Below are 27392 nucleotides of genomic sequence, written 5' to 3' on the forward strand. Positions count from 1 at the left end.
GTTGGAAAGTTGAGTGGAAGGGAAACATGCAGTAAGTTTTTTCCAAGTAACTTGATAATTACAGCCTTGAGAGGTCTGTGAGCCAAAGCATATTTATGAGTTTGGGGAAGATTTATGAGGCGAGAGCTGCAGCAGGAGTCAAGAGTTTCAAGAGCCGCCAATAGAGTGGTAACCATGACATGGAGTACGACTGTCACATTCTTGGTGCTAAGCTGGAATAAGAGGCCTACTGAAAATGAAACATGGAAAGCATATTTAGATGGAATGGTAGAAAAGTGAAGCAGTTTCAAAAAGCAGACAAATACAAAAGCTGTTGTCGAGGCACTATGACAGACATCGGAAATGAGGAACAGGAGAATTGAACGGTGTGACTGTGATCGTTTGTCCATGTTGTCTTTGCCAGTATCGCCACGTCTTCTACTTGCTCAAGTCTAGCTAATTTGTCTTTGGAAGTAGCATATGGAGGTTGGGCTCATAGACTGCGGTATTTACAAATGTTGGAACTAGCTAGCTTAGAAACTCACCCATAACTTCTACCCCTGAAGTTTGTTGATTTGATCAAATCTGCCTAAATTCACAATACATTTACACCACTAAATCATAAATGGCGTTTCCCCTTAGACCAGAGCAGACTTTAAAGCGTAAAAAAGTCTAGATGCTTACAAGTTTTTCCGTAGATAGTAGGCTAGATGATGGCAGGGCCTTTTCTCAATGCTAACCAACAAAAAGCTCTTTAATACAGAATTGTTACAATGACCCATACTTTCTCCATAATGGAAGGTACTAAACTTGTTTGCGTATGAAGTATATGAACATTTCTCTTACCTTTATAAAAATGCGGTCGCTGCAAATCTGCAAATACATCAATGGATGCCAGTCATCATGATTGACAGCTGCTGCCCATCGCTGTCTTTGTCTGATTGTGCAGCTGACCAGTCATCACCCTATGACCATTTTTATCATGAAATAAACTCACAAATGACCTACCATCAGAGAGAAGTACAGGAGTGTTAATATTACATATATAATTGGACCAAGACAACTGCCTTGCGGCACTCCATGGTTTACAGATTGCTGTCTGAATAGCAGCCATTATCATAGACCAGTTATCTACAGAGATGGCTTCTAATGAACTGTAATTCAGATTATGATCAGTTTATAATCTGAAAAATTTATCTAAAGTCAGTTTTGCTTTATTTGAACATAAAATTGAGCAAAATGTGCATCTGTAATGGGGTTCCTTCAATTTTAAAAAAAAAAATCTCTTGCGGATAAGCAAAAAAAAAAATAAATATATAAATTTTTTTTTTTTTTTTTTGAGACATGTTTAGTATTTGACATCAGCCACAAAGAGTTAATTTATATTTGCTCAAGAATCACCATTGAAGCTTATTTCTGTTTGCTCTCAGGGTAATTTGATTCGGAGGATTTGCCCATGGTATCGCATAAAATGTTCCTTTCTTTGCTTGTTTGGAGGGTAATCTGTGAAATTTTTCCACTCTCTGCCATCTTCTTGAAGGAAACCCTGAAACATGCCGTTTGGCGCTGCTCCTGTCGCAGCTGCTTGGCCCTCCTCCGGCGTACAAAGGATAATGGCCTTAGTTTCACTGCAATCGAATCAGAGCTGGCCTCGCGTAAGCCACAGCTGCTCTTATTACAGAGTAAAGAGGGAGAAAGACCCAGAGGGGGAGCGTGTGCCCACACATTACATCCAACCATCTACACACACAACAAAGATAACAAGCTGGTAAAACGAAGCAGACACGGTCCAAAGCTAAATGGAGTCAAACTAACAGACGGGATCTCACAAACTGCAACAATAGAAACTAGAAGCTACAACGAAACGACTCCAAACGAACAATTTTAATTAAAAAGCCATTAAAGGCGGCGTTTGGTTTAAAACCGAGACTGGGTTACAGGCTGGGTGTGGTTCAGGGTCTGTCTCTCTCCAGATTGATCAGGTGTTATCAGACCCTGGAACGGTGGACAATGAAAGCAAGCAGAGGGAAGAGAACATTGTAAAACCCAAATAGCAAAAGCCAGCCCACAACCAGAAATTCTGTTTTTCTTTAGCCATAACCACATGGCTTTTTATAGACGAGCTTGTCTCAAAGTCGGGTCTTTTCTCTGCAGCTTGGAGTGATGGGAAGGGTTGGACGCAGGGTGGAGGTTTTCTGTTTTACTGTTGGGTTTCTTCCATCCGTCTTGTGTACATCGAGTTTTGTTCTAGTTGATGAACTGTTGTGCCATTGAGAGTTGCTGTATATGATCAACAAAGGTAAAGAAAATTTGAGTGCATTGAAACCAGATGTTTACATACGCCAAATAGACAAATAGGCTTCTTCTGTGAGCTACTGTTTGGCTTCATTAAATCTTATCTGTTACATGGTTCCAATAATCACACGTTTCACCAAAATAAATTTCAGGCCTCAACTACTTTCATCCAGGAGACTAGCGGCCATCTTTAAGTCTTTAAGTTCAGTAGTTTCTGAACTTAAACTTGTACTTTCTCTACTTCACAAATAACATTGCATTTGCAATTGTACAGAACATCATCTTTATGATTACAGAAACTGAGATTCACTCGCTTTGTTTTTTTTTCATTTGTTTGCATTTTGATTAGTTTAGATCTTGCCATATTCAGTTAATTTCTTTGTACCTTTTATTGTTACACGGATGTTTTCATTCCTTTATGTTTACCTTTGCATTTTAGTGTATTCTCATTAGTTCCAAGCCTTTCCTTTTTGGAGTTTGGATCCTTTTATATACTTCAGTATTCCGCTAATGTTGAAAAAACACAATTTCACAATTACAGTGTTTCTGTTGTATAAGGCACACAATTCAGATCACATGCAACTAATTTTGATGCATGCAACACTATAACTCATTAAATAACTTGACGCGCCATGATCCTCCAACTACTTCCTGTCATCATCTTTGTGGCTTGTGCCAGTGGTCACATCCGGTTGTTGATCATGTGACTAGTGTGATGCGAAAAGAGTGTTTCCATTGCAGTTTTGCAAAATAAACCAATTTCAGTACGGCCGCAAAACCACCTCATCCTCGTGCCAAAACATTTTATCAAAAAACTATTTTTTTGTGAAATTGTCATGTTTCCATTGAGTAAATGTATTTTCAAAATGTCAATTTCAAAATTGCACAATTACATGATCGTTGGAGACGCAGCTAATGAGTACAGTATAAATGGGTTAGCTAAGGCGGTCATAACATCTTCAGTAGTGACCAGGAGATCAAACTGCTGGTCCTCAAGTCAACAATTGCTTGTTTTTGGCTCAATAGTTTGCAACATTCATGTCTTAAAGAGTACCCAAGATGTGTACTTGTGGAATGAGGCTAGCTAGCGTAACTCTGCCCGTCTCGTATGTCTGTAATTGTGTTCCTCTGTCACCTGACATCTGAGGTCACATAATGTCGAGACTGATGTCGCTCAGAATGCTAATAAGAGCCTTGGAATCCACAATGTTTGGAAAACCTTTTAAAATATTGATACTGACCATGATTAATATTTCATAGTGGTGCTGGAGGGCTGTTCCAAAACACACACTGCTGGGTGGCTGCTGAAGGTTTGACTGTTGACTTAGCATTACTTATTGATCATTTCTGACCAAATGCATTAAAACTAAGCCGCCAGTGATTTCAGACAGGCTGCTGGGATCTTAAATAAACTTGTTTTATCTAGAAGCACATTTTTCAATGGTTTGGATGTAAATACCTTTACAGCATGTTGATTTGAGGTAAGGTCATTTTATTTATATAGCACATTTTCAGCAACAAGGCAATTCAAAGTGAGGCATTCTTTATTCCAAAACACATTTTTACTTCATTCTGTTGTCAATTAGAAAATCAAATATTACCAAGAGCCAGTTTGTAGATGTCACAAAAGTCTCAAAGTATTTGGATTAGTTAGGCTGCGCTGATCATATAAATTTGCAATTTGACATTTTGAAAATAAATTTCTTTAATGACAACCTGCCAATTAAAAGGAAAATGTTTTTATTAAAAAGTTATGGCTTTTATTTCGCAAAACTGTGGTGGAAAGACTTTTTGCATCATAATATATTTAAAGAAAACGCCGCAATTGCGAATATTTTTATGTATTTAAAAAAAAAAAAAAATTAAACATTAGCTGAATATTGACAGTTTTGCGCACACGTAATGAAATAACAGCTAGTGGTGAGCACACTCTTGCCAGTCATTTAATGGTTAATATATTGGTTAGCATTTTGCTGACTTTGAAAACGTTTAGCGCACTTAGCTTCACCTAAGTTGATTTTTCCAAATAAATTCAAAGGTGATCAATTACTTAGTGGTTTTGTAAACTTTAACATGAATAAATTTCAACATGTATGTTGAAGTTTTGGTTATCACCCCTTAAGAATTTTTTGAAGTAGTTGGATGTTTACATTCATGCTCTTATTTTGAAGTGGGTGAAGACTGTTTATGCAGGAGTTCCTTTCCTCTCCTCAGATATACATTGTTGCCCCTCATTTTGTCTCCTGGTGGGTATTAAGATGTTTGAATTTAGTGCATTAGCTTCTGCTAAATACCATGTTGGCTTAGTACTTTAGCTTTAGTATGTTTATGATTTGTCCTTTAGGGACAGTACAGCTAACTTTTTAGCTAACAGTGTGCATCACTGGTAGCTGATAATTTTGCCACTGAATAACTTCAGTTAGGATATAGCTTAATAAGATTTTAATGCTGATCAACTTGATCTCATCTCGCCCTTAAATAGAAGAAATTAAGTGCAGAAAGGAGAGAAGTAGGATTGTTTGAAGACTTTCAGGTATTTCCCCAGTGGTCGTCTCCCTCGTGTGCTGCCTGTCTGGTTCTCTGACCCTGGTTCTGCCCTCCATTACCTTCCCCCTGTTCTCTGTCACTGACAATTAGCAAAAGGGCCATGGCTTCATCCACTAATGACTCTGAGAGGAGCAGACAGGATTGCAGCCGTCCGTCTGCGGTTACTCCTCTCTGTCATTTCAAATGAATGTTGAGTCTTTGCAACTGTCTCCTTTTACATGACATCTGTTTTTTGTTTTTGTTTTGTTTTTTATTGTGAAAAATATATGAAACCTTGAAATGTACTTTCACATAAAAATGACCCTCTTCAAATATTTCAGATTTCCAGATTTACTTTCTTTACCTTCAGTTTTGTGAAAATGTATTTTCTACCAACAGGCGGTTTTTCATTTTTTGTTACTCATAAATATTTCAAAAATAATATCATACAAAGATAACCTGAGTAAATTACAAATGTTGTTTTCAAGTGACAAATTCATTTATTAAAGAAAAAATCTGATTTTTTTTTCTAGCCCTATGATGTCAAATCATATTGAAAATTACATTTTTTATGATTTAATTTAACTGATTATTTTGCTGCGTAGAATAAAGAAAATACATTAACAGAACCCATCTGACATGATGAAGTTGGCTAAAAATGGTTTCAAATTTAAGAAAAAACAAACAAACAAGGAAATTGACTTTTTGAGTGCAGAACATTTCCTTTTTCCTTGAAAATTTCTGAGATTAATCTAAAAATTTTGGAGTTCTTTTGGCAGAAATTTACTACCCCTTTTCTTCCCCCCGTATCTGCAATGGCACAAAAAGGCCATCATACTGTTCACATCGATCCAAAGTGAGAAATGAACAAAAAGAGAAAAAATAAAACTTGCGTTTCCTTTCAAATTGTAGAGTCAAAACAACATTCCTACATCAGTTGTTCTAAGAACCCAAAACAAAGCAGAAAAATAAAGACGCCTTCACTGTGATTGGATTTTTATTGCAAATAATCTAATAAGGTGGTAGTAACCAAAAGCGTCTGCAGCCTTTGCTGCCCTCTAGTGGATTACAACTATCGAAACATGCTGTGCTGCGTTTTAAATATCAAATATTTGATTTAAAATATTACAGAAAACCTATTTAAAAAAAAAAACTTTTATTTAAAAAAGTTAAGCTTATATATCTAGCTTCATTAAACATGCAGCGTAACATTTAAAGCGCTTATGTCTTTAAGTCTTTTGAGCCTTAGAAAATGTTCTTTAATCTCAGATGTGAGGCTTTGAGCATTATGACATACACAGTCGAGCCTCCATGAACACGGTGATCCACTGGTGTTTGGAAAGTCTTACAGAACAAAAAGATCTGTCCAAAGTAATGTGGCCCTAAGTAGATATGCAATTTTCTCTGCAGATTACTACCACAGATGTAGAATGCAGAAAATGCATCCTAAAGTTGGCTAAAAAGATTCCAAAAAATCTAAAGAAATGTAAGAACAGATTGGTCATCCTTTGCTGATGCAGCAAGGTATTGTGGGAAGTTTACCTGAAGCAGAGAAAAAGTGCTGAAGTCGTTTCCCCCCAGCCCCCCAAGGTCTCGAAAAGGTATTAAAATATATATGTCAGTAAATATCTAATTTCGGATATTGGCCCAAAGTTTCACGTCGGTTCATCCTTACATTTTATACCAGCTTAAATGTTAGTGTATAATATTACTATTTTTTTTTAAATCCTTAAATTTTCAATTAAATATTCTTCCAATATTTGATTATTTCTGAAAATCATTTTTATTCGTGTTGGCATAAAAACCAAATAGTTTATTAAATTGGTGTATATTAATTCATATTAGATGTGCTTTAACAAAAACCCAAAGCAACTCTCACCCAACCAGCATTACATGTATCCACTGTAAAAATGGATCGAGGATAAATAATGCTCTCACTCACTTCATTGTGAGTTGCGTGATTGCATTTTAAAAGTCAACCAACTCCTTTCCCCCACCCTGTCGGGCGGCTAGATGTCGTAGCCGTCCGTGCAGTTCAACTTCTCCCTTTCGATTTGAAAAGTCTCCAGGCAATTCCGACACAGAAGGCTCTCCTTGACCACGTGGAAACGGTCCGATTTCGACCACTTCTTGACTCCAGGCACCTCCGGGTACTTGATGGGGTTCCCTTCCAGGTTGACCTTTTCCAGCTTCTTCAGCTTGCCGATGCAGGTGGGCACAACGACGAAGTGGTTGTAGGACAGCCCAAGGTAGCGCAGCTCCTTCAGGTGGCCGATGGAGTTGGGCAGGGCTTTCAGCAGATTGAGTCCCAGGTTCAGGATGTGGAGATTGCTCAGCTTGCCGATCTCGATAGGGAGGCTCGTCAGACGGTTGTTGCACAGGTTCAAGACTGTCAGACCCGTAAGGCTTTTGATGGTTTGAGGGATTTCATCTAGCTGCAATCAGAGAAGCAACACAGTCATGGTCACACAGTGGAGCTGCCGCTTCCTAACCAGATGAGTCATAATCTGGAAATTGAGTAACTACGACGGCGTGGAAGGAGTAGATTTCTGCCAAAAAACTCCAGAAATTTTGAGATTAAGCTCATAAATTTTCTAGAAGAAAAGAGGAAATTTCTCAGTATGCAACTTTTATTAAGCTTTTAACATTTTAAAATGTTATTGTGACAGAATTAATATGCCAGATAATCTGGCATAAAAATAAAAGAGCTCCTCTGCCTCTGATCCCAGTACTAACTGCAGAATGGTAAATGGTACAAACACTTGTAACACAATATTTTATTTTCAGTCTTGAATAATATGGTTAAATATTTCAGAAAACATTTTTTTCTTAAAGTGAAGTCTACTTTAAATACATATGTTGTAATTCAACACTAACAGTTTAAGTTTAAATCCAGAAAACCACACTCACATAGTTGCTGTGCAGATCCAACACCGTGGCGTTGTCGAAGTGTTCTATGAAAGGTGGGAGCTTCTTCAGCAGGTTCCTGCTCAGATTCAGTTCACCAATGTCCATCACCCTTTGGACACAAGCAGGCACCGTGGTGAGGCCTTTGTAGCTGAGGTCCAGCCTCCGTCTGCCGTCCAGCGTCAGGTCCACGCATTTCTGAACCGCTTTCAGAGTAAGCGGCTTGGGCTTTTTACCGCCTTTCTTCTTCTTGGCCATACTGCTGCAGAACACGGTTAGCAGTCAGAAACAACGGACGGTTAAATATGATCTTTAGGCTTCATCTTGGTCCTCAGATGAATTTAGTTTAGTTCCATGACGACGCAGTTAAAAAAAATACCCAGCAAGAAGCTTTAGTATAAAACAGCAAATCTGGTCACTTACCAGGATTAATGAGGCTGGATCTTTGGACTGACGGCATCACAGACCATGAAAGAATTGTTCTTGTTAAAAACAGCCACAAGAAAGAGTCTGAATCCAAGCTGTTGGAGTGTCAACGCATTTCTCACTTGGCCACACAGACCGTTTGTTTTTATCCGTTCCCTAGCAACTTTTGTTTGATGTGGACGGACTTTAGAGCCCTGACTGTCCAACTTGTGCAGTAGAACTGGTTGTTCCCTTGGGGAACTAAATTTTTTATATTTTTAATTAAATTACAGAATCTGTTTCCATGACAACAGAATAACTCCATTTTAAAAACAAACTTTCGCACTGCTATCTACTGCCTGAAGACAGCAGTAAGGATTAACAAGTTTTATTGATGATTCCAATTAAAAATATTGTATAAAAACTGAACTTCACATTCCAGTGACTTTTCCCAAAAAAAATTTCAATATTATTCAAACAAAAGCTAACTTCAATCAAAACAAAAATAATTTTTGATCAAAATGTTTTAGAATTGTAATGAATTTTGTGATGGAATATTTCATTTTGGAAAAATGAAAACACGGCTTTGGGTAATATGACATAACACAGATGTACACCATATTTATCTAGTGAACACAAATGATGAGCAAGATGGAAAATTTCTTAAAAGCTTATGAAGTGCAGCAGAGACCAAGCCTCTAAAACGCATAGGACACTGAGGTGCGAGATGATTTCTGTTGCTTTAAAAAGTAGCACCTTTGTGCCAGCAGGGGGTGGTGTCAGCTTGACAATAAACTCCATCAAAGAAGCTTCAGAAAAACATACATAGTTATAATAGCAATACATGTAAAACGTTTTTTTATTTTTTTATGAGGAAAACATAAAAAAGTGGATAAACAGGGAACTTAAACAGCATTATCATTTAAAATGTTACAAAAAAGGAGAAATGGTTAAAACATTAGTCTTTGAATAAAAGTTGATTATGTTGCTCAAAGTCAAACAAAATGGTAAAATGAAAAAAGATGGCCGTCCAAGCCATAAATTGGAACTGTGATAGTGTTTCTAATAGAAAAAGCACAGCTGGCAGTCACACAGTGGAAAAAAATAAACTATAAAAAGCCATATTATTAGTGAGGATAAACAGAATACTACTGTTTACTTTGGCTCTGTAGATGACTTCAGAATACAACCACATGGGATTGTCGCTCATCCAACCTGGATGGCTCATGCCAAGTTTGTGCAACTCGGCTGCTGTATGTGAAAGTTGCATGCAGTTCACAGGGCTTGGCCATGCCCCCCTAAACATGCTCAAAAACTCAAGATTTTGATAACTTTTAATTCCCCATCCCTTAGGATTTGTTGTACGACCATAAGGGGGTAACATTTTATTCTTATGTTATGAACAAAACTTCTGAAAATGTGTGGTGTCTTTGGTTTGGAAAATCAGTCAATTTTAAAATTTTGCAGTGTGAACCAAGAATTCTCAAATGTATGCAGCATCTTGCTGGAAACACTAAAATATCTTGGCTTCCTCAAGAAGTACATCCTGCTCTTTTCTTGTAGACGGCTTCTCTGAGTCTCCAGTCCAGTCTGTTGTCCAGTTGAACCACAAGGTATTTATACATCTCCAACTAGGGATGCACCAATTGGCCGGTAGTTGTATGTGAAGTAAGCCGAGGTAAAGTACGACCTTTACCTCGGCAACGGTCTAAAAATCTGCCGCTGTCCTCTTCCGCTCTCCTGTGAGAGGTTTGACTGAAATACCGGCCCACCAGGTCATGTTATAGAATTAACAATAGTCACCCCAATGTTGCCAACTCAGTGACTTTCTTGCTATATTTAGCAACATTTCAGGCAAAAAAAATTGGTATCAGCCAAAATGGGATCCACAGGTCAGGCTTTTTAAAGATTGATAATCGGCGATCAACTGGAAAACTGCAGTCGGTGCACCCCTACCTCCGCTTCTTCTCCTGTGATGAAAGTAGGGTTTGACTCCCCTTTTTTTTTAATTTACAGTCATCTCCTTTGCTTTGCTCACATTCAAAATAAGATTATTGGCTGATGATGATGTTGGACTGGTCCTTTTCAAGCAGAGTGGGGAAGTGTTATGGAGTCGATATGTGTGATGCAGACAGACCTCTGCTGAGGAAATGCTGAAACTGAACCAGAAAGTACTTCAACTGATTTCGTTCAAAGGTGTGAACACTTCAGATTGTAGCTTTTTAAGTTTTATAACCCCAAACGTTTCCTTTTCTGTTTAATTATGCAGAATAAATGTCTCATTAAAGGCAAGGAATTATTTATTGTAGCCCTTTCTTACACCACAAAAAGCCACCATTTTAACAGCGGTGTGTACACTTTGGACAGACACTGTACTTTTCCTTCGTTATTATTCTTCAAACCTTCTAATTGAAAACTAGAGAAGCAGAGGTAAGTGACAGACTATAGGACATGTTTGGGAAAGCTGGCACCGCGGGGGCAGAGCCAGTCCTGTGTTTATTTAAAGGATTTCCTTTTCTCTAAACTGTGTGGCTGCTGTGTTGCCTTTGTTTTAGCGCGACAAAATCAAAGAGCTCCTTTTGGTTTTTTTGATATTTTTTCTTCACGTTTCACTCAGGCAAGCCTACTGTAGACTGGACGTAATGTTTGCCGGGGCTCTGAGAAAGCTTTTCTAAATGACTCTACAAGTCAAATTGTTGGGTTGGAGTTTTAAGTGCCGACAGGTTGACGCAATGCGAAAATCAAAGAGTCAGAATTATAAATGGAGTTAAGGAAAACCATTTATTATTTCTATTTGCTTAATGGGACAAAAAAATCTGTAATTTAAATTTCAGTTCCTTACATGCAGGATGGTCAGGGAGAAGAGTTCAGTTCTTGAGCTTCTTTGCTTTGTCATCCATAAACGACAACAAAAACAAGAACAAAACTCCTCAGTAGCTGCTTTTCCATTATAAATGTGGTTAAACTTGGTCAATATTCCATTAATTTTGAAGAAACACAATTTCAAAATTGTGAAATTGCATTTCTTATTTCCGTTAAATAAGAAATGTAATAAAAATCACGCATGAATAAGCCCGTTTTTGCAATATGTCATTAAAAATCATGCCTGGCCATCATCCTCCTACCACTTCCAGTCGTCTTCTTCGTCTTCTCCGCCTATAGTAATATCTGGTTGATGATCACATGACTCCTGTGATGCAGAAAGTGTTTCATTTGCTGTTTTGTAAAATACACTAGTTCTGATACAGCCAGAAAACCACCTCATCAAAAACTTCTGATGGAAAAACTTTTTTTTTTTTTTTTTTGCCGTGTTTCAATTAAGCAGATTTGTTTTCATAACTCCAGTTTGTGCAATTTTATGGTTGATGGAAGCACAGCTCAACTTTGTCTGATAATTAGATTTGTTTTGATGATCTGACACATTTAAGTAGTGGTAATAAAAGAAATTCACAAGAATGTTTTTACTCTTATAGAGTAAAAAGGAGTGCGTTTTCACAGGACTGTATGTTCTTTGCTGTCACAGAGATGAAAATATCTACAGTATTTCTCCTTTTTTCCTTCTCCTTAACTGGGCTCTTGGCAAAACAAGCACAGCTCTGCAAATTTACAGGCCAACTGACTTGGTGTGTATTTTTAAACTGGCTGGACTTGGAGGACAATGAAAAATGTTTGTGAACTCGTTAAGCCGGCACGGTCAGCTGGCTGCTTTGTCTTGGAAGCAGATTGGGTTTGGGGGGATTGGTGGCCCTCGTACTCAGACAGGAATCAGGAGGAAGAGACTCAGCCAAGACCGGCCGACTGCTGGACGGTGAGTCGGTGATTTTACTCCTCCGTCCTGTGATCTTCCCCTCCCAAGGCCTTTCATTTGATTATTGTTTTAGCTCCGAAGCCAGTGTAGCTATGGATTATCGTGACCACACAGGAACTGTTGGACATAGACAAAGTGTTTACTACATGCTGTGTTTTTATGGACCGGAAGGAGGACGTACACGAGACGCGCGCGCGCGCGCACACACACACACACACACACACACACACCCTCTTTGGATTTAACAATAGGTTGTGTCTTTCCTCTGACATCATTTGTATATCTTTAGGGGCTGCATGTTTTTATCCTCAGACAAGATTGACCTCCACCTCCAGGTTCTGACATGTTAATCATCTGTCAGATTAATATGGTTAGATATTGCTTAAAGTAGTGCTTTTCTTGCTTAATCTCACTCTAGTTTTTGCCATATTTATTTCCTTAAGATCTATCTTTTTAGTTTATTATCGTTTCCCTTCCTGAATATTTATTTTCTTAATTGCACGCAGACTGACGTAGCTAATGTCAGAACACCGAAAAAAGGAGACATGTAGAAGCGGAGGTCCTGCCTTCCAGCGTTTGTTTTGGTCATGTGTCATGGCGGCAGTGTGCGTGACCTTGGTGCTGCATTGACAAAGACTTCATGTGGCGGAAGAGAGGATGAGGACGGTCATGGTGCGCTCCGTTCTAGGTTTCTTGTTGCCCTTTAGAGTGTTTTCCATTGGTGTGTTGCCTTAATTATTATATTTAATGTTGCAGAAGTAGAATTTTGTTTCTGTTAAAGCAACTCAAATCCACTTTTTCCCTTTAATGTTGGTTTGGTTACACTTTCCTATTATTTCTTTCTCTGTATTACAACTAGCACTATAATACTCAAATAGCTACATGAGTATTTTACATTTTTATTGTTAAGTTTTATATTTTATCAAAATACTTATTTTTCTGCAAGAATACTGTAGGATTTTATTATTTTTTAAATATGAATTATTCTTTTTTGTGGGTGAACTTCACCCACAAAAAACATAAAACTATCAGGAATAAAATGACTTCTTAAAATATACATTTTAAAAAAAGAGTAATTTAAACGACTCTTTGAAGTGAACAGACTGAAGATTTGGTGGCGTCACTAATCAAACAAAAAAAACAGTGTGCTTACTTTTGATCACGTGTAGTTGCTATATATAATTTATTATAATTACTTAAGAATTGTATCACTTTTATGTTTTAGCAATATTTGAAAATGATCTATTTTATTTTGTATTAAGTGATACTGACTACTTTTCTCTCCAAAGTTGGGAGACATTTTACCTTCACCAACCAACATCAACATACATGAAACTATGAAAAAATTACCCAAAACACTTCTACAAAGTTTTACTTGAATTCCCCTTTATAGTCAATTTATTTCACTTCTTTTTACACGTTGGTCCAAGAAAAAAACAAAAACAAATAAAAAGGCACAAGCCTAAATGCAGGAATGTGGACCAGTGCCAAGGTCAGCAGAGGGCAGAGAGAGCGAAAAGCGAGAGGTGGCACAGAGGCACAGTTCACACATATGGTTCTGGTTAGCAGACGCCCATTATGGACAATGTGGTTTGGAAGGAACTTTACTTTTCACAGTCTAAAGGCATTTTTAAGACACTTCTACTATCCACCAAAATGTCACTTATTTTATACAGAGAGAATACAAACATTGGGAAAAACACTCGACAACAAGCTTTTTCCTACAAACACCCAGAGAACAGAGTGTCCCATTTGTTATGCACAGTCATCCAACTCTTGCTTTCTTAATTTTATTAACTGATGTTTTTGACATCAGTCTTTAGTTAGCCAGTACCGTCTATTCAGTGGCTTTATATGAAGTTAAACTGGTAAACAGTCAGATGCTGGTTCAGTTCACATTTGATGACAGGAAATGAGCCGAAACTTCCCTTTTGAGATAAACTCTTTTAAGAGCCTCAGTATGCAGGCAGCAGAGCTCCAGCTGTATGGATAAGCCCAGGGAAGATAGTGAAAGTCTTGAGGGGAGGGAAGGATCGGGTGCCTCTGCGTCTGGGTTTCAAGTTCACCGTTTAAAAATGCTCCCCCTTTTGTTTTTCTCATTCTTGAGTCCAAAAGATCACTGAGTGGAAAATAGAGAGGATCCAATTGTTTTCACACACACACAGCGATGGAAAGTGGAAAAACAAGAGTTGCACAGATTTGTAGGACATGTTGTGGCTTCTTGCTCTTGATCAGCAAAACCCCCTCACCGAGATTCAAATTAAGCAGAAATTTATGCCAAACAGAGAATTCAAAATTCATGTGCATTACCTCAACAATCAGGTGTGCTTTTTCTTGTATCCATTTTAGCGTAACCCCAGTCCTGTCTCTCATGAGTGTATAAATGTGTGTGTGCCGTGAACAGCCTGTTGAGTTGACATTGGCGCCAGATGAAAGTGCCTGCATGGTCTTGCATACTTGCCCATGAGGGAAAATGGGGGGCTAATTACTGGTTTGTATCAACTCTGTGGTCATAATAAATTGCTGGGGGACAAACAGAAACAGACTGAACCCAGATGCTTCGAAGGGGAATATTGCTGTGGACACATTAGAAGGAGAATGGATTAGTTCACAATCATGATGACATATGTCAGTAATTTTGTCACTCATTCAGAAATGTTTACATCATTCACTAGATGCATTTACATTACAAACATGCGCAAAATGTCAATATTCCGGTAATGTTAAAAAAAAACAATTCTGCAATTGTGTTGTTTCTGTTATGCAATTAAAAGTCACATGAACAACATGTTCAAGTTGTTCACGTGATGGGTCATCAAAAAACATGCTGCGTCATCATCCTCCCACTACTTCCTGCCATCTTCTTCTTGGTTTGTGCCAGTGGTAACATCCAGTTGTTGATCATGTGATTATTGTGTGATAAAACCTGACCCAGTCGATCATTTCCTTGCTCCGTGTCTCATGACTGTTGGCAAGAGTCGGAACATTGATGGGCCACTAAATCGTGAACTTATTTTTTCTTCAGCACAAGAAATTAACGTAACCACGTACAAGACTCCATAGCTTGCTCAATCCTTCAGAACAAGATGGCAAAATACTAGGAAGTCCTCTACTTGAAGAATGGACGGAACAATCCCTTTCCAATGGTCTCAAACTTAGAGGAAATGATTCTCATCTGAAACATCCAAGGAATCATCAGCTTGACACGGTGGAGGGGTTTTGGTAATCCAATGAGCATTCTTATCAAAGGCCTTGTCTTCTCATGGAATGGGTCAGAGTAATTTCAGTTCATTGGTTTTGATGAATCTGAGACCACATCCATAGGTGAGGCTCCCATAGGTTAAGGAGACTGGTTCATCTTAGTCCAGGCAGTGGAGACAAGGTGGTTGATGTGAGGGAAGACGCCCTGGGCCTGTTGATTCTAGGCTGTATAATCTGGATTTTGGGGATTTCAGATTGCCAGTTAATTTTATTGTAGCTTTTCAGAAGTATCTCCGAAGTGTTTCCTTTCGCAGATTCCAGTAAATTTAAAGTTCCTTAAGCTTAAGTCGTCTACCATGTTAGTTTGGGGTACACAGGACTTCACCACATTAAATACAAATACTCCAATATAAAACAAACGAAAGAAAGCAAAAAAATGTCACATTGTATGTTACTATCATATGAAGAAGATATACAAAATATCTACAAAACCACATGTAGAAGTTTGTCGTATCAAAAAAAAACAATACCCATTTATCTCCACCGCAAACCATTCTTTACAAAACAGCACAAAAACAGAGCATAAATAGTCAACAGTTTTTATACAAGGCACAGTTTTTTTAGTGGTTTGTGTTCCGTCTCAAAGCTGCTGCTCCTCAAACAGTATCTGAGCGTACACAGTCCCGCTCCGAGATGCTTTTGCCTCTGGGATCGGCTTCACCAGATCCAGCTCCGCATATGTCAGATTCTCCTCCACTATCCTGGGCTGGGGACGAGATGGCGGTGAGGCAAGGGCGGAGGAAAACATAATGACGGAGGAGAGGGGAGTCAGTGGTGGGACGAGGAAGCATGAGAAGAAGAAAAAATCCATTATAAAAAACTTAATTAGGCTAATTAAAGGGCTAAAGATGGTGTAGATTTACTAAGTGCATAACTTTTTTGGGTTGGGTAAATGTGAACATGCTCTCTGCAGCTGCCACCAACCAGGAGTTCTGGGTTTAAAAGCACTTTAAAACATATATAATCAAAAAACCACATCATCACACATTTTATGGGAAATTCTCACATTCATCTTCCACACCTTAAACTCCATGTTGGTCTCCTTTCATAGCATGTGGACTGTGTGTGACTGAATGTTTTACACCTAGATTGACCATATAAAGCTCTCCTCCAAACACGGTGGATAAAAAAAAATACTTGAAAACAAGATTAGGAACTGAAAGCACAAACTCACCAGAACTACTTTCCTTGGTTGAGGTTTTAATAGTTTGGGTTTGCGAGTTTTGTCTTCGATGGGGGCTGCAAGGACAAAATACAGATGAGTTCTGTGGAAAGCTGAATGTTCTGCTGTTGATCAATGGTGGACACACTTCCGCTAATTCACTGTTGTGCTAACAGCAAAGCTAATGTTTTGTTTTACGCACTTAGCTTCCTCAAATTTTTCATTTAGCGCTTAGCATTTTTGCTAACTTTAAAATCATTCAACGCACTTAGCTTCCCCTAAATTTTTCAGAGCTAATTCTGATGTACTTCCGTGTTGAGGTCGATATATTCTTCCAGACTTGTTTCTGTTCTTGTTGAAGCAGCACATGTTTGTGTTTACCTTTCGCTGGTATCTCTGGTGGTTTCTCCTCCTGGTAGTCCCTGCTCCTTTTCTTTCTGTATCTCCTCTCCTTCTTAGGAAGAGCAGGAGAAACACTGACTACGCTGGTGACCGTCTCTCCTGAGCTGGAGTGAAACCAAGTAAATAGCGTAGTTTAGTTTGTGTTTTTTTCAGTTGGTTTTCATTTTTAACAAGAGAGGAGTTCTGAAAGAAAGTGAAGTGTAAAAATAACAAAACAAAACAAAACAAGGAATCCTACCTGTTCTGAGGGCTTTTAACCAAGTGATACTGATCTGCAAAAATACAACAGATTTTAGTTTTAACATTAGCGGGAGAACGGGAAGAGAACTGAATAAATGTTATTTCCTTCTTAAAAGTACAACCAACAATGTATTACATTAAGAATTTATCTTATTGACTGCATAAATTAAGATGTAGAAGGAGAACCATACATGTTTTTTTTTTTATTTAGCTTTTTAACAAAGAAATGTGTAAAGATATGTTTCAAGGTAGAAATTTCTCTTTTGCAGAATGCTTCAAGCTCGGTTACATGGGACGGAGAACATCTGCAAATATTCACTTTAGAGATTATGAAGCAGGCAGGTGGAACTTTACTAATTAGGTGAATTCTGAAGGTAATTTTTTGCACTGCATTTTATCTTAGAGTATTGAAGTAAAAGGGGCTGAAAACATTTGGAAACCATGGATCCTTTTCCTTCCATTTCACAATATCTTATGTTGGTATATCACATTAAATAACCCACAAAATATGTAACAAAAAGAAGTGTTGCTGACCTTTTAGTCTCTGCTTCCTCTGTATGAATTGGCAGATTATGGTCACAGTGAACATGCACATGCACAGCAGACCCACAGAGCAGATCAGCACTGCACACAGGTACACATCTGGAACACACACACGCGTACACACACACACATTGGTTCAAAAAACATCATGTTCGTTAACTACAGGCAAAACAAAGTAAAAAACAAAATGATGCAGAGTTATTCTGAGCTGCTCCTTCAGACTGGGATATTTTCGCCTGCTCATGTTCTCCACAGACGTGGACACATCTGCTAAAAATACTACAACTCACCTTCAAACAAACTCCACAGACTTTCTTTGGTCTCGGTGGTCGGTAGAACATGCACTGCACAGAAAGAGGGAGAGAATAGAAACACGTGAGGTCTGTAGTCATCACTGTGGCTTTTTTCTTTCCTTTTTTTTTTTGGAGCTTGATTACACATAGGCTTGTGCTTTAAATAGAGCTAACTGTAGGAAGACATGGAGCCAAAGCTGACCTCCTCCTTTGTGTAAAAGCATCTAAATGTTTCACATTCATGTTTTATTTCACTTTTCAGATCTCCCCCCATCATGTCTGGATATGAGCATAAAAAACTGAATGCTTATACCTGATGTTGCATGTTTTTCATATTTTCTTTTGGCCGCTTGAATTTTAGGATGCCATTTTTTCAAGCTAGCTGCCATTTTTGAACTTTTGAAATCATTTATTTGAGTAAAATGTTACCCCTTTAAAGACTTGGGTGATCTTTATGTCACATATTTTCTATAGCCGTTAGAAATGTTTTGTTTGGCCCCTGACCAAGTCCAAGAACCATGCAAATTTTTCCAGCCTGCCGACCAATGAAAATCTTAAAGAAACATTTTAAGCTCGACACACATGTTTCTATCATTAACCACTCATTTTCAGCTATTTTTACTCACAGTCCTGGACACACCCATTCGTTCAACTTTGCTAAATACAGGAAGCATTTTTTCAGAAAGAGTGACCCATATCCAGTTGTTATTGCTAAGCCCCAGACAAAAGTAGTAAACAATCCATCCAGAAAAATTAGAAAACTTTTAATAACGCATTTGTGTGAATTGGTATATTTTCAGATCGATATATTCAGATACCGATCTGAATATACCAGAACGGTATATTCAGGGGTACTGTATAATGGGAGATCCCAATTCTTCAACAGTAGGTATATTCATTTCATTAAAATATTTTATTTTCTTTGATTTTAGGTAAAACAAATTCAGTATAAATTTACTTCAGGAATTTTGAGAAAAATGTTGAAACCAGTGAGACCTCACAAGAAACAAATCAAAATTTGAAACTCAATTACAACATTATCCTTAGTTCTATATGGTAAATTCAGACTTTGAATATCTCATCTTCAAATTCAACTCATAAGTAATAAAACTGCAAAAGGTATCAACAGCATACAATCCGACGGTTGAATGTTTGTTCCACAAGAAGGTCTTTCTCTATCTGATTGGCTGGCTATTATTGTTGAATCTGCTAACTTCAAGTCACTCCAAGTCTTATTTACACCCCGAACATTTCAAATAAAAAGCCACTGGTGATCCTCTTCTTCCTAATATGTTTCCCATGCTCGAAGTGAAGTTCCCTCCCTCCCCCCCTCGCTCCCCCTGCAAACACACACACACACACACTCGCTCATTTCTCCACCCCATCCAACCACAGGAGTCTTAATATGGCGGTACTGTTGTCGAGCTAGTGGCAGGAAGCTTGTGAAGTGACACCCACTAGCACATCTCGAAATACCCACAACCACCAGCAGCTGACGACGGGCTGGCTCGCCATCTCGCCTACTGGAGACTTTCTCACAGGCCAGCTGGCAGACTGACAAACCAAACCTCGTGGCCGACATGTTACCAAGTCGGTACGACATCATGAGGTGGACATGAGCAGGAAAAGTCCGTCTGGAGAAATATTAATGTCGTTTTCACAAGTGACATTGACGGCTCACATTATCCTCCCAACATCTACGGATTTCTTTTTTTTTTTTTTTTTTTTTGGTAAATTTTAATTTTTTGGATAAAAAAATTATAATTTTAAAGATAACTTCATTAAAAATTTATTTATTTCATTGTATTAAGGAAAACCACTCCCCTCTTTTTTGAGAATATCTGAAGTCCATTTTATGAATTTTATCAGTAATTGAAACATAGACTAATTAAACACAGATGGATATTTGAAAACCTTTAATTATGACAAATTTCTCATTGGTTAATAAAAACATGTTTAAAATTTATACCCACAGAAAATCTGTTTCTACAAACAGAAATGTGGGCTTAATGAAGTGTTAATACCTGCTTAAGGTATCTGCGTCTTAAAGTACTTCTCATCTGACATGAAACTCATTGGGATGTATATTCTAATTTATTAGAATAAATTCAATAAATTTATTGAATTTATTCTATAAATTCAATAGAATAATAGAATAAATTCAATAGAATTTATTTCGGTAAACTGGGAAACTGGAAAATTTACCAAACTAAATTTCCCAGTTCGGTACGCACCACGGTTTTAACGTTGTAATGGGTCAGTATGTTTACAACATGTTTAGATTCTTTACCATTTTCAATGGTAAGCAAAGTATTTTTCAAATTTCTAGAAATAATTTGAAGATGCTAAGTTTTAGAGCGTCAAAGAGTGTCTTGGATAGGACTGACTGGAGATTTAGTGTGGACTGGATAAAATGCTATAAATAAAAAGTGCCCATCAGTGATTATCCTTAAAGAATTGAAAACAAAGACTCTAAAGCGTGTCGTAATACAGTCATTCACACACCGATGGGGGTGAGGTATGTTGTAGCCACAGCTGTCCTGAGCCAGACTGACTGACGCTCTGACCACCAGCTGCAGGCAAGGCGGGTTACCCAACAACACAATGACTGAGATGGATGGAGCGGGGATTTGAGGACGAACAGGAGGAGCTCCTACCTCCCGAGCCTCCATCACCCTTATGTGATATAGAATATTTGACAATATGAAATGTTATCGCTTTGAAGTCGTTTTAGTACACCCAATGTTTGAGTGTTCCCTGGACTCACTGTGAAAGTCCAGCTGTTGGGGACTTCCCTCTTGAGAGGGAATCCTGCCCACATGTCTGCAGCTGTGTAGCATTTTAAGCTAGCTAAATGCTGCAGCAGGATTTGGACCTCCTCTAACACCACTGGTGTTTACATTCAGTTTCAAGCTGTTTCAGGTGAGTAATTCAGTTAAGTGTTAAAAAATGGTGACAGAGAAGGTTCTTTCTTTCTCCATTGTCACAGTAGCTGAAAAGAAAAAAATAACTTTAAGTAGCTGAGTTTAGTGATAGTTGGGAGTACACTCAGTTTGTTTTGGTGTTTAATAGCTCTTAGTTCTACATAAACATGAAGATAACGTAACTGTACGGTACACATGCCTGTAAAACCAAATGGGCTATTCTGAAAATTTCTCATACATATTCATACTATTACACCTTTAGTAGTTAGCACGCTATTATGTTTCTCTCACTGATTATTTTCTCCTAAATTGCAGCTAAGCTGGTAGAAATATCCATAATTCCTTCATAGTAAGTTATCTACAAACTAAATCAGGGTTACATTTTTGCCAGTGGTTCTCCGTGACTCAGTCAGCGCAGCTGCAGTGCGTGTCAGAGTAATGGCCGATCTCCTAAATCTGCAGTGCTTGTGTGCCTTGAAACTGTTTTCCTCTCATCTTGAAAAATATCTCTTTTTCAACAAATGGCTGACAAAGCCAAAAGGCCACAGTGGAGGGATTCTTTCACGTTCTGTTTGAATACAAAAGCCAGAGTTGTGTTCAGCTGCACTCTGTGTTTTAGACTTGTGGCTCCTTTCTGTGCGCCAACAAAGCCAGTAAACATCGGCACGCAGACATGAACAGGACTGCATAATGAACCTCTGTGATGGAATCATCACTGCTCCAATCTGCTGTACTATTGATGACTGTAAATGAATGAGAAGACAAACTGTTAACAAAGCCTTTACTACTCCACCCACTTACTTCCTGTTGTCAGTTTTGATGCATATCTAACATATTTATTGCTTTCCCATCTAATTTGCTTTTTAAGATGCCAGGTAAATTTGGACCCCTGAAACTTTTTTTAGAGGCCTGATGAGCACTTAAGGTAGTTTCACTTGTGGTGTTTTTCTCAGAGTTTTTGGAATTTTTACTGCTATATTAGGATTTTAGAGCATATACAACTTGACATAAATAACATTTGTATTTCATAACAGTTTTCCACTGAGGCTGAGGTCTTTCTTGAAGCCTAGTGTGAGCCTGTTTGATTTATTACTCTGTGTTTTGGGGGCTCATGTTTTGGGGCTCATTGTCCAACTGAAAGAGTTTGGAGATAGTCCTCCATTTTCACTATTCCACTCTCTGTCCATCACACCACTACCATTGGCAGCAAAACAATCCCACAAACTGGACAGTAACTTTGTTCCCATCCACTTTTCTTGCAAATTTTGAGCAAATTTCTAAAATGTTGCCAAAAAATGAGAAAACAGGAAGTAGAGGTCTGGCCTGTTTTCTAGTTTTGTGTTTCTGGTAAGGCACAGACCCACCAGAGGATGGGACAGTTCACAGCATTCGAACTTATTTGGCAAATGCATTTCCATCTCCCTTTTACACATTGACTCTTCCCACAAAAGACAAAAAACATGTCAGGGAAGTGTAAAAACTTTAATTTATTATTTAGAATTTTGCCATTTCCATCAACCTTTTCTAATGGCATACTTCAAAATTAAACAAATGTTGATTGAACTATAACAAACATATAAAAACTGATTTTGTAGGGGTTACCTTAAGCTACCTGAAAGGCTTGAAAACATGTGGACTATACTTAAAAGTGGGACCAAAACCAACCATTTATATGACTTTTATTAACTGTACTAAGCAGACGAGTCGAAATTGTGGCAGAAACTTGTAGATGATTAACTGGAGTGCTGTCAACACTCACCAAAACATTAGTTGGAGCGTATGACTATAATTATAAGTTTATAGATTTATTCCTGTGTGGCTAAGACAAAATCCACAGTGCATTAAAAGTTATGTGCTGTGCTATCTGGTTGTTCCACTCTCAAACACTAAAATACATTTTTAAAAGTTCAAAATTAATAAGACATACATGATTCTGATACTTTATCTAAACCTAAAACCATAACTGTTCAAAAGAGCAGAGAAATGTGTAAAGAAATCTCTAATATCTGTTTCTTATCCCAGGTGGAGGCTATTATCGAAGGCTTGAACTTCCCAGCAAACCTCCTGACCTCTTGATGAGCTGTTTATTATCGTAGTGAGCTATGTCGCTGGGGGTTCAGTGAATGTGCCTGATTGTAAAAACACCTGGTCACCTAATGTTCTCACACCATAAGAATCCAATTAGTTTGATGTCACACACATGTATGCACATCTAATCTCCAGTATTCTTGCGAGAGTCATCTAAAACATGAGCTATGTTGCTGGGGGTTAAAAGCCCCAGGGGAGCTGTTAAACTGCTGAATGTCTAGCTGAGTTCAGTGCTTTGCATAAATAATGGGATGAAATTTTCACCCCTGTTATACCACAGAGGAAAAAAAGATTTTTCAAACGTTGGTTTGCCAAAGTCACTGTAAGTCATTGTTTTACGATGAAGAAGAGCTTTTAAATATTAGATAATATGCAGATGACATTGCACTTCAAAATTGCAATCGTTACAATTTTGATCCCCAATCAAACAGAGTCGACCAAACTCAGGTGTGAAAATACCCTGTTAGATTGGCCAAACCTCTGGAAAGAATACAATTTGCTAAAACCGTAAACTCAACCAAAGAGATCTCACACTGTTTCTACTAGCCTTGCTGAAAAATCTCTTAACTTGAACAAAAAGGGGCTCGGAAAGTGGAGAGTGGAAATGAAGCCCACCAACTCTTCTTCCCGTTTTATCTGTAAGACTCCCAAAGAATGTGCAGCTCTCAGCAGCTTTTTAAAGGCTGTGGTTATGTTTTCGCATGAAATCTACGTATGGTACTCAGCTTGGACTAGCCTACAGAGAACACAGCCTCTTCGGTTTGCTTCCTATTGACACACATTGTGCTAATGGCTCTGGTGTCTAAATTGTTGGAGTCATGGAAATACAGTGGCGTAAGCATTTTTATTATTACTCAAACCATAATAGAGCAGTGCTTCCTTGGACTGAAATAACTTCCCACTTCCTTAACCACAGTGTGTCAGGACCCACACATAAGGCGGCTCGCCTGTGGGCTGTTCAAGCTTTACCTTTCTCCTTACAACCATCTCTGTTCTGTTTCTGCATTTTGAGTTTTCTTTTTCTGCTCAACTTTGAGAGAGAAACTCCACATTATTAAGGCCAATGGCAACAGCTCTTATGTGCATCTGCTGTGATCCATAGCCGCCTCAGCTGAATATAACAGCTAAGAAGTTCTGTCTGCATCCATAAAACATGTGGAGGATCTAGCAGCGGGTGAGAGTAAAACACTGGTAGACGTAAAGATTTGGGATGTTTACATTTTTAGGTTGTGAGGCATAACCCATCATAGTGACTCAATCCCTTAACCTCAGTAGAAAGCTTATTGAAATAGAGGTTTGCTTTGAAAAAGTCCAGCTCAGCAATAAATGTTTGTATGTCGTAGTTTTGCGAAACGCATATTTTCATACAGCTGAAAAACTACATCATCCTAGCGCAAAAACATTTTATCAAAAAAATTTGAGATTTTTCTGAATTTCCGTGTTTCCATTAAACTATTTTATTTTGGTAGATTCAAATCGCGCAATTGTATGGTTAATGGAAGTGCACATATACTCAAGTAAAAGTATATCCAATAACTTCACTTGGTTATAGGGACACTAATCCTCGTGGTTTGTTTTATGTGTTAATTTGTTTTATCATCAAGGACTATGGTTCCAACATCAGAGAAACTCCATAGGAAAAGTGTACATTTAGAGTCAAGTAGTGGTGTTCAAAGCATAAAATACTCAGTGGCCCTCAAATATAAATACCAGACTGTTGAAGAACTACATTTTAAAAATGAGTAGAGTTTTCTTCTGTTAAACAGCAGCTGGAGTTTTCAGCTTTTCTGAAACCACCAAAGATTTTGTTTAAACAACCTAAAATCATAGGTACGTGTCAGTAGCTTGGAATGTCGCTTTAGAAAATAAAACACGACTATACAATTACAGAGTAAAAAGAGGGATAGAGGATAATCTGAGGACCATTAGTCACATGTTTGAGGTGTGCCATGAGAACAATCTAGTTAATGCAGAGGCGGGACAAAGAGAAAATAAGTTATAGCACATTTTATTGCTTCAGGCCAAACATTACACATTGGAACAGAATGCAGAAGACCAAATTACTAGTATTACACACCTTTGGAGCGTCGTTGTTCTGTTTTGTTTCACCTATCCTCAGATAGAGCTGCGTCTGTCATAAAAGTCTGCTTTTTGCCTTCACCAGCATTTTATTAGTTAAGATGGTACCAAATTAACTATTTGTGAACAACTGAGCTGACTAAAAATATTGATATAGTTTTTCTTATAACTGGTAAATTTTTTTGTCTTTGTTATTAGGCCTATTTAGAGTACTGGGGCCATACTAAGAAAAATAAAGTAATGAGAATCAAGCCACAATATTATAATTTCCAAAGCAGCTATAGATTAGTTGGATCCAACCAACCAACAGGGAGTGGTGGGACAAGAGCAACAGTACATAGGGAGATATTTTTAAATTACTTGTTTTTGTCAGAATTAAAAGTTCAGCAAAAATATCTGAATTATAAAGACTACTGGAATTTAATGGCATAAATATTTGGTTGGCTTTGAGTTTTTTGTTTTAAGGAAGTTAAGCAAACCTACATGTTTGTTCCTGCACTTAAAAATAAAGAAAAATTGCTGATCCAGTCACACCATTAACAGTCATTTAGCAGCAAGAATACAGCACATGAAATATTTTAAAAGTGTCTCTGGAATGAAAAGAGATGTACAGCTGTGTATCATCAAGAATGAAAATAGACGATATGCAGCCGGATGATGCCTTCCAAGGATAAATATGCCTAAAGAAAAGGTCCAAGATCGAACCCCTGAGGTACTCCAAGGTCCGTCTTGGTTTAGGACAAGAGATTGCTAACAACCACACTGTAAGATCTGTTGTACAACTGGAAGTAAAACCTTAAGATCATACCAGAAAGGCCAACCCAACCCTAAACCTGAGGATTTACCAGAATCAGAGCAAATGATTTATTACTCTCAGTAATGCTATAACTGTACTGTGGTTTGCTCTAAAACCGAACTGGAATCTTAAAATGAGGTCAATCATTTTTAAAGACATAGAAAGGAATGAAAACTTGAACATAGGTCTATAGCTATCCAAGGGTCCAGAGACGTTTCTTTCAAAAACAGCTGTAAGCAGAGTTTTATAGGAACAGAATGAAGAATTAATTACAGCTGGACCTGTGCAAACTGACGGAGCTAAAGCATATTTTAAAACCCTTATAAGGCAAATGTCGATAATACGGAAAATGCCTCAATTTGTTAATTACCTCATTTGGAGTTTTCAGGAAAAGGATTGGAAAAGGTCCAAGTAAACGGCCTCAATAGGAGGCTCTACATCACAAGTGACGCATGATAAAACTTCAGAGTGAACGAATAGCATTCGATGGAAACACAAAGCACAAGGTTGAGGTGTAACTTGCAAAGGGACATTGGTCCAAATGTCCTGGACAACTTTCTCTAACATTTGGACCAATGGGTCTAAAAACCCAGGACAAATTCAAACATGTGAACCAATTTCTTGCTTTTGAAACTCAGTGGAGTTGTCATGTGAACATTCCCCCTGGGGTAAAGACTGACTCAAAAGCATTGTTAAAAGTGCAAAAGAAGAACTTTTTAATTTTTCTGGATCATCTTTGAGCCAGAAGATGATGCAGCGTGTTAAAGTCTCCATCCCACCGTGTTAAAGTCTCTCCTGCCAGTTCTTGGCATTGAAAAACCTCAGACACTTTGCTCATTTTCCAGGATCAGTTACTCAGCCTGAGCTGCAGCTTGGTGACATGCAGGATTCCTTTTATCTCTGGGCCTGCTCCTAACTGATGACATTTCCCCCTCTCAAATGAAAAGCAGAATCGTGCTTTTTGCTCCCTGGAATCACGGCCACACAAATTACATCACCTACTTGTGGTCAGAAACTGCAGCTTCTGAAGACGCAAAAGTTGGTTTGTGAAACAAATAGCTATTAAATTTGTGAGTTCTTTCTGCCACTCTTCAGGGTTGTGAGACATTTAATACAAAATCATATGATTCCAATTAATTCCCAAAATGAGGAAAAGAAAAGTCAAGGCCCCTTACCTCTGAGCTCTGTAGCGGCGGTGTAGTTGGTCGAGGCCTTCCAGCGGTCCTGGTGCTTCTTGAACTCCTGCACCCGGCACATGTAGAGTCCTCTGTCTTCCTCGGACACCCTCTGGACGAGCAGCTCGAAGATCTTCCCCTGCTTCACCACCGTCAGCTTGAACTTTGGCCAGGGGAAACTCTTGGTGTAGTTCCCATAGAAGCGAGCTTTCCGCATGTTGACCCGGGCGATCAGGAGTTCGTCCTCGGGTCGATCCGCGCCTGCCGGCAAGAAGGTCCATTTGACGACTGGTAGGGCTGTGTTTCGCCGTCTCTGGGAGATGACACAGGTGAGTGTGATGTTCTGACCCTCCTGGGCAACCGTGAAGGGCGACGGAGTGATTGTGGCGTTGATGGCCAAGCAGAAATCTGAGGACGAAGTTGCATAGTTGCATTTGAGTTACATCTGAGTACACTCTGAACCCATCCAATCACTGAATAGATGCTTAGAACAGATAAATGAGTGGATG

At 38.3% G+C, this 27392-nt stretch overlaps 2 protein-coding genes across 3 annotated transcripts in view; both read right to left on the reverse strand.

The window, feature by feature from the left end:
• Positions 1-5784: 5784 nt before the first annotated feature.
• On the reverse strand, positions 5785-8334 carry lrrc18b (leucine rich repeat containing 18b). 2 transcript variants are annotated; one of them, XM_015045032.1, is made up of 3 exons: positions 8131-8334; positions 7711-7966; positions 5785-7235 (listed from the first exon to the last, which is right to left on the reverse strand). In XM_015045032.1, the coding sequence occupies exons 2-3, from the start codon at positions 7963-7965 to the stop codon at positions 6810-6812; spliced, it is 681 nt and encodes a 226-aa protein (XP_014900518.1). In that variant the 5' UTR covers position 7966; positions 8131-8334; the 3' UTR covers positions 5785-6809. The 2 variants fall into 2 exon arrangements, with proteins under 2 accessions (XP_014900518.1, XP_014900517.1); XM_015045031.1 differs by having other exon boundaries at positions 7711-7969; positions 8131-8333.
• Positions 8335-14895: 6561 nt separating this feature from the next.
• Positions 14896-27392, reverse strand: part of vstm4b (V-set and transmembrane domain containing 4b) — an 18890-nt gene continuing 6393 nt past the window's right edge. The window contains exons 2-8 of the mRNA XM_015045029.1: positions 26884-27291; positions 17819-17872; positions 17520-17627; positions 16984-17017; positions 16725-16849; positions 16356-16420; positions 14896-15887 (exon numbers count right to left, since the gene is read on the reverse strand). Coding sequence (XP_014900515.1) covers positions 15762-15887; positions 16356-16420; positions 16725-16849; positions 16984-17017; positions 17520-17627; positions 17819-17872; positions 26884-27291 — 920 coding nt within the window. The 3' untranslated portion in view covers positions 14896-15761. The remainder of the gene's footprint in view (positions 15888-16355; positions 16421-16724; positions 16850-16983; positions 17018-17519; positions 17628-17818; positions 17873-26883; positions 27292-27392) is intronic.

Source organism: Poecilia latipinna, unplaced genomic scaffold (assembly GCF_001443285.1).
Source record: "Poecilia latipinna isolate Pla-1442-1.1 unplaced genomic scaffold, P_latipinna-1.0 Scaffold702, whole genome shotgun sequence".
Taxonomy (NCBI): Eukaryota; Metazoa; Chordata; class Actinopteri; order Cyprinodontiformes; family Poeciliidae; genus Poecilia; species Poecilia latipinna.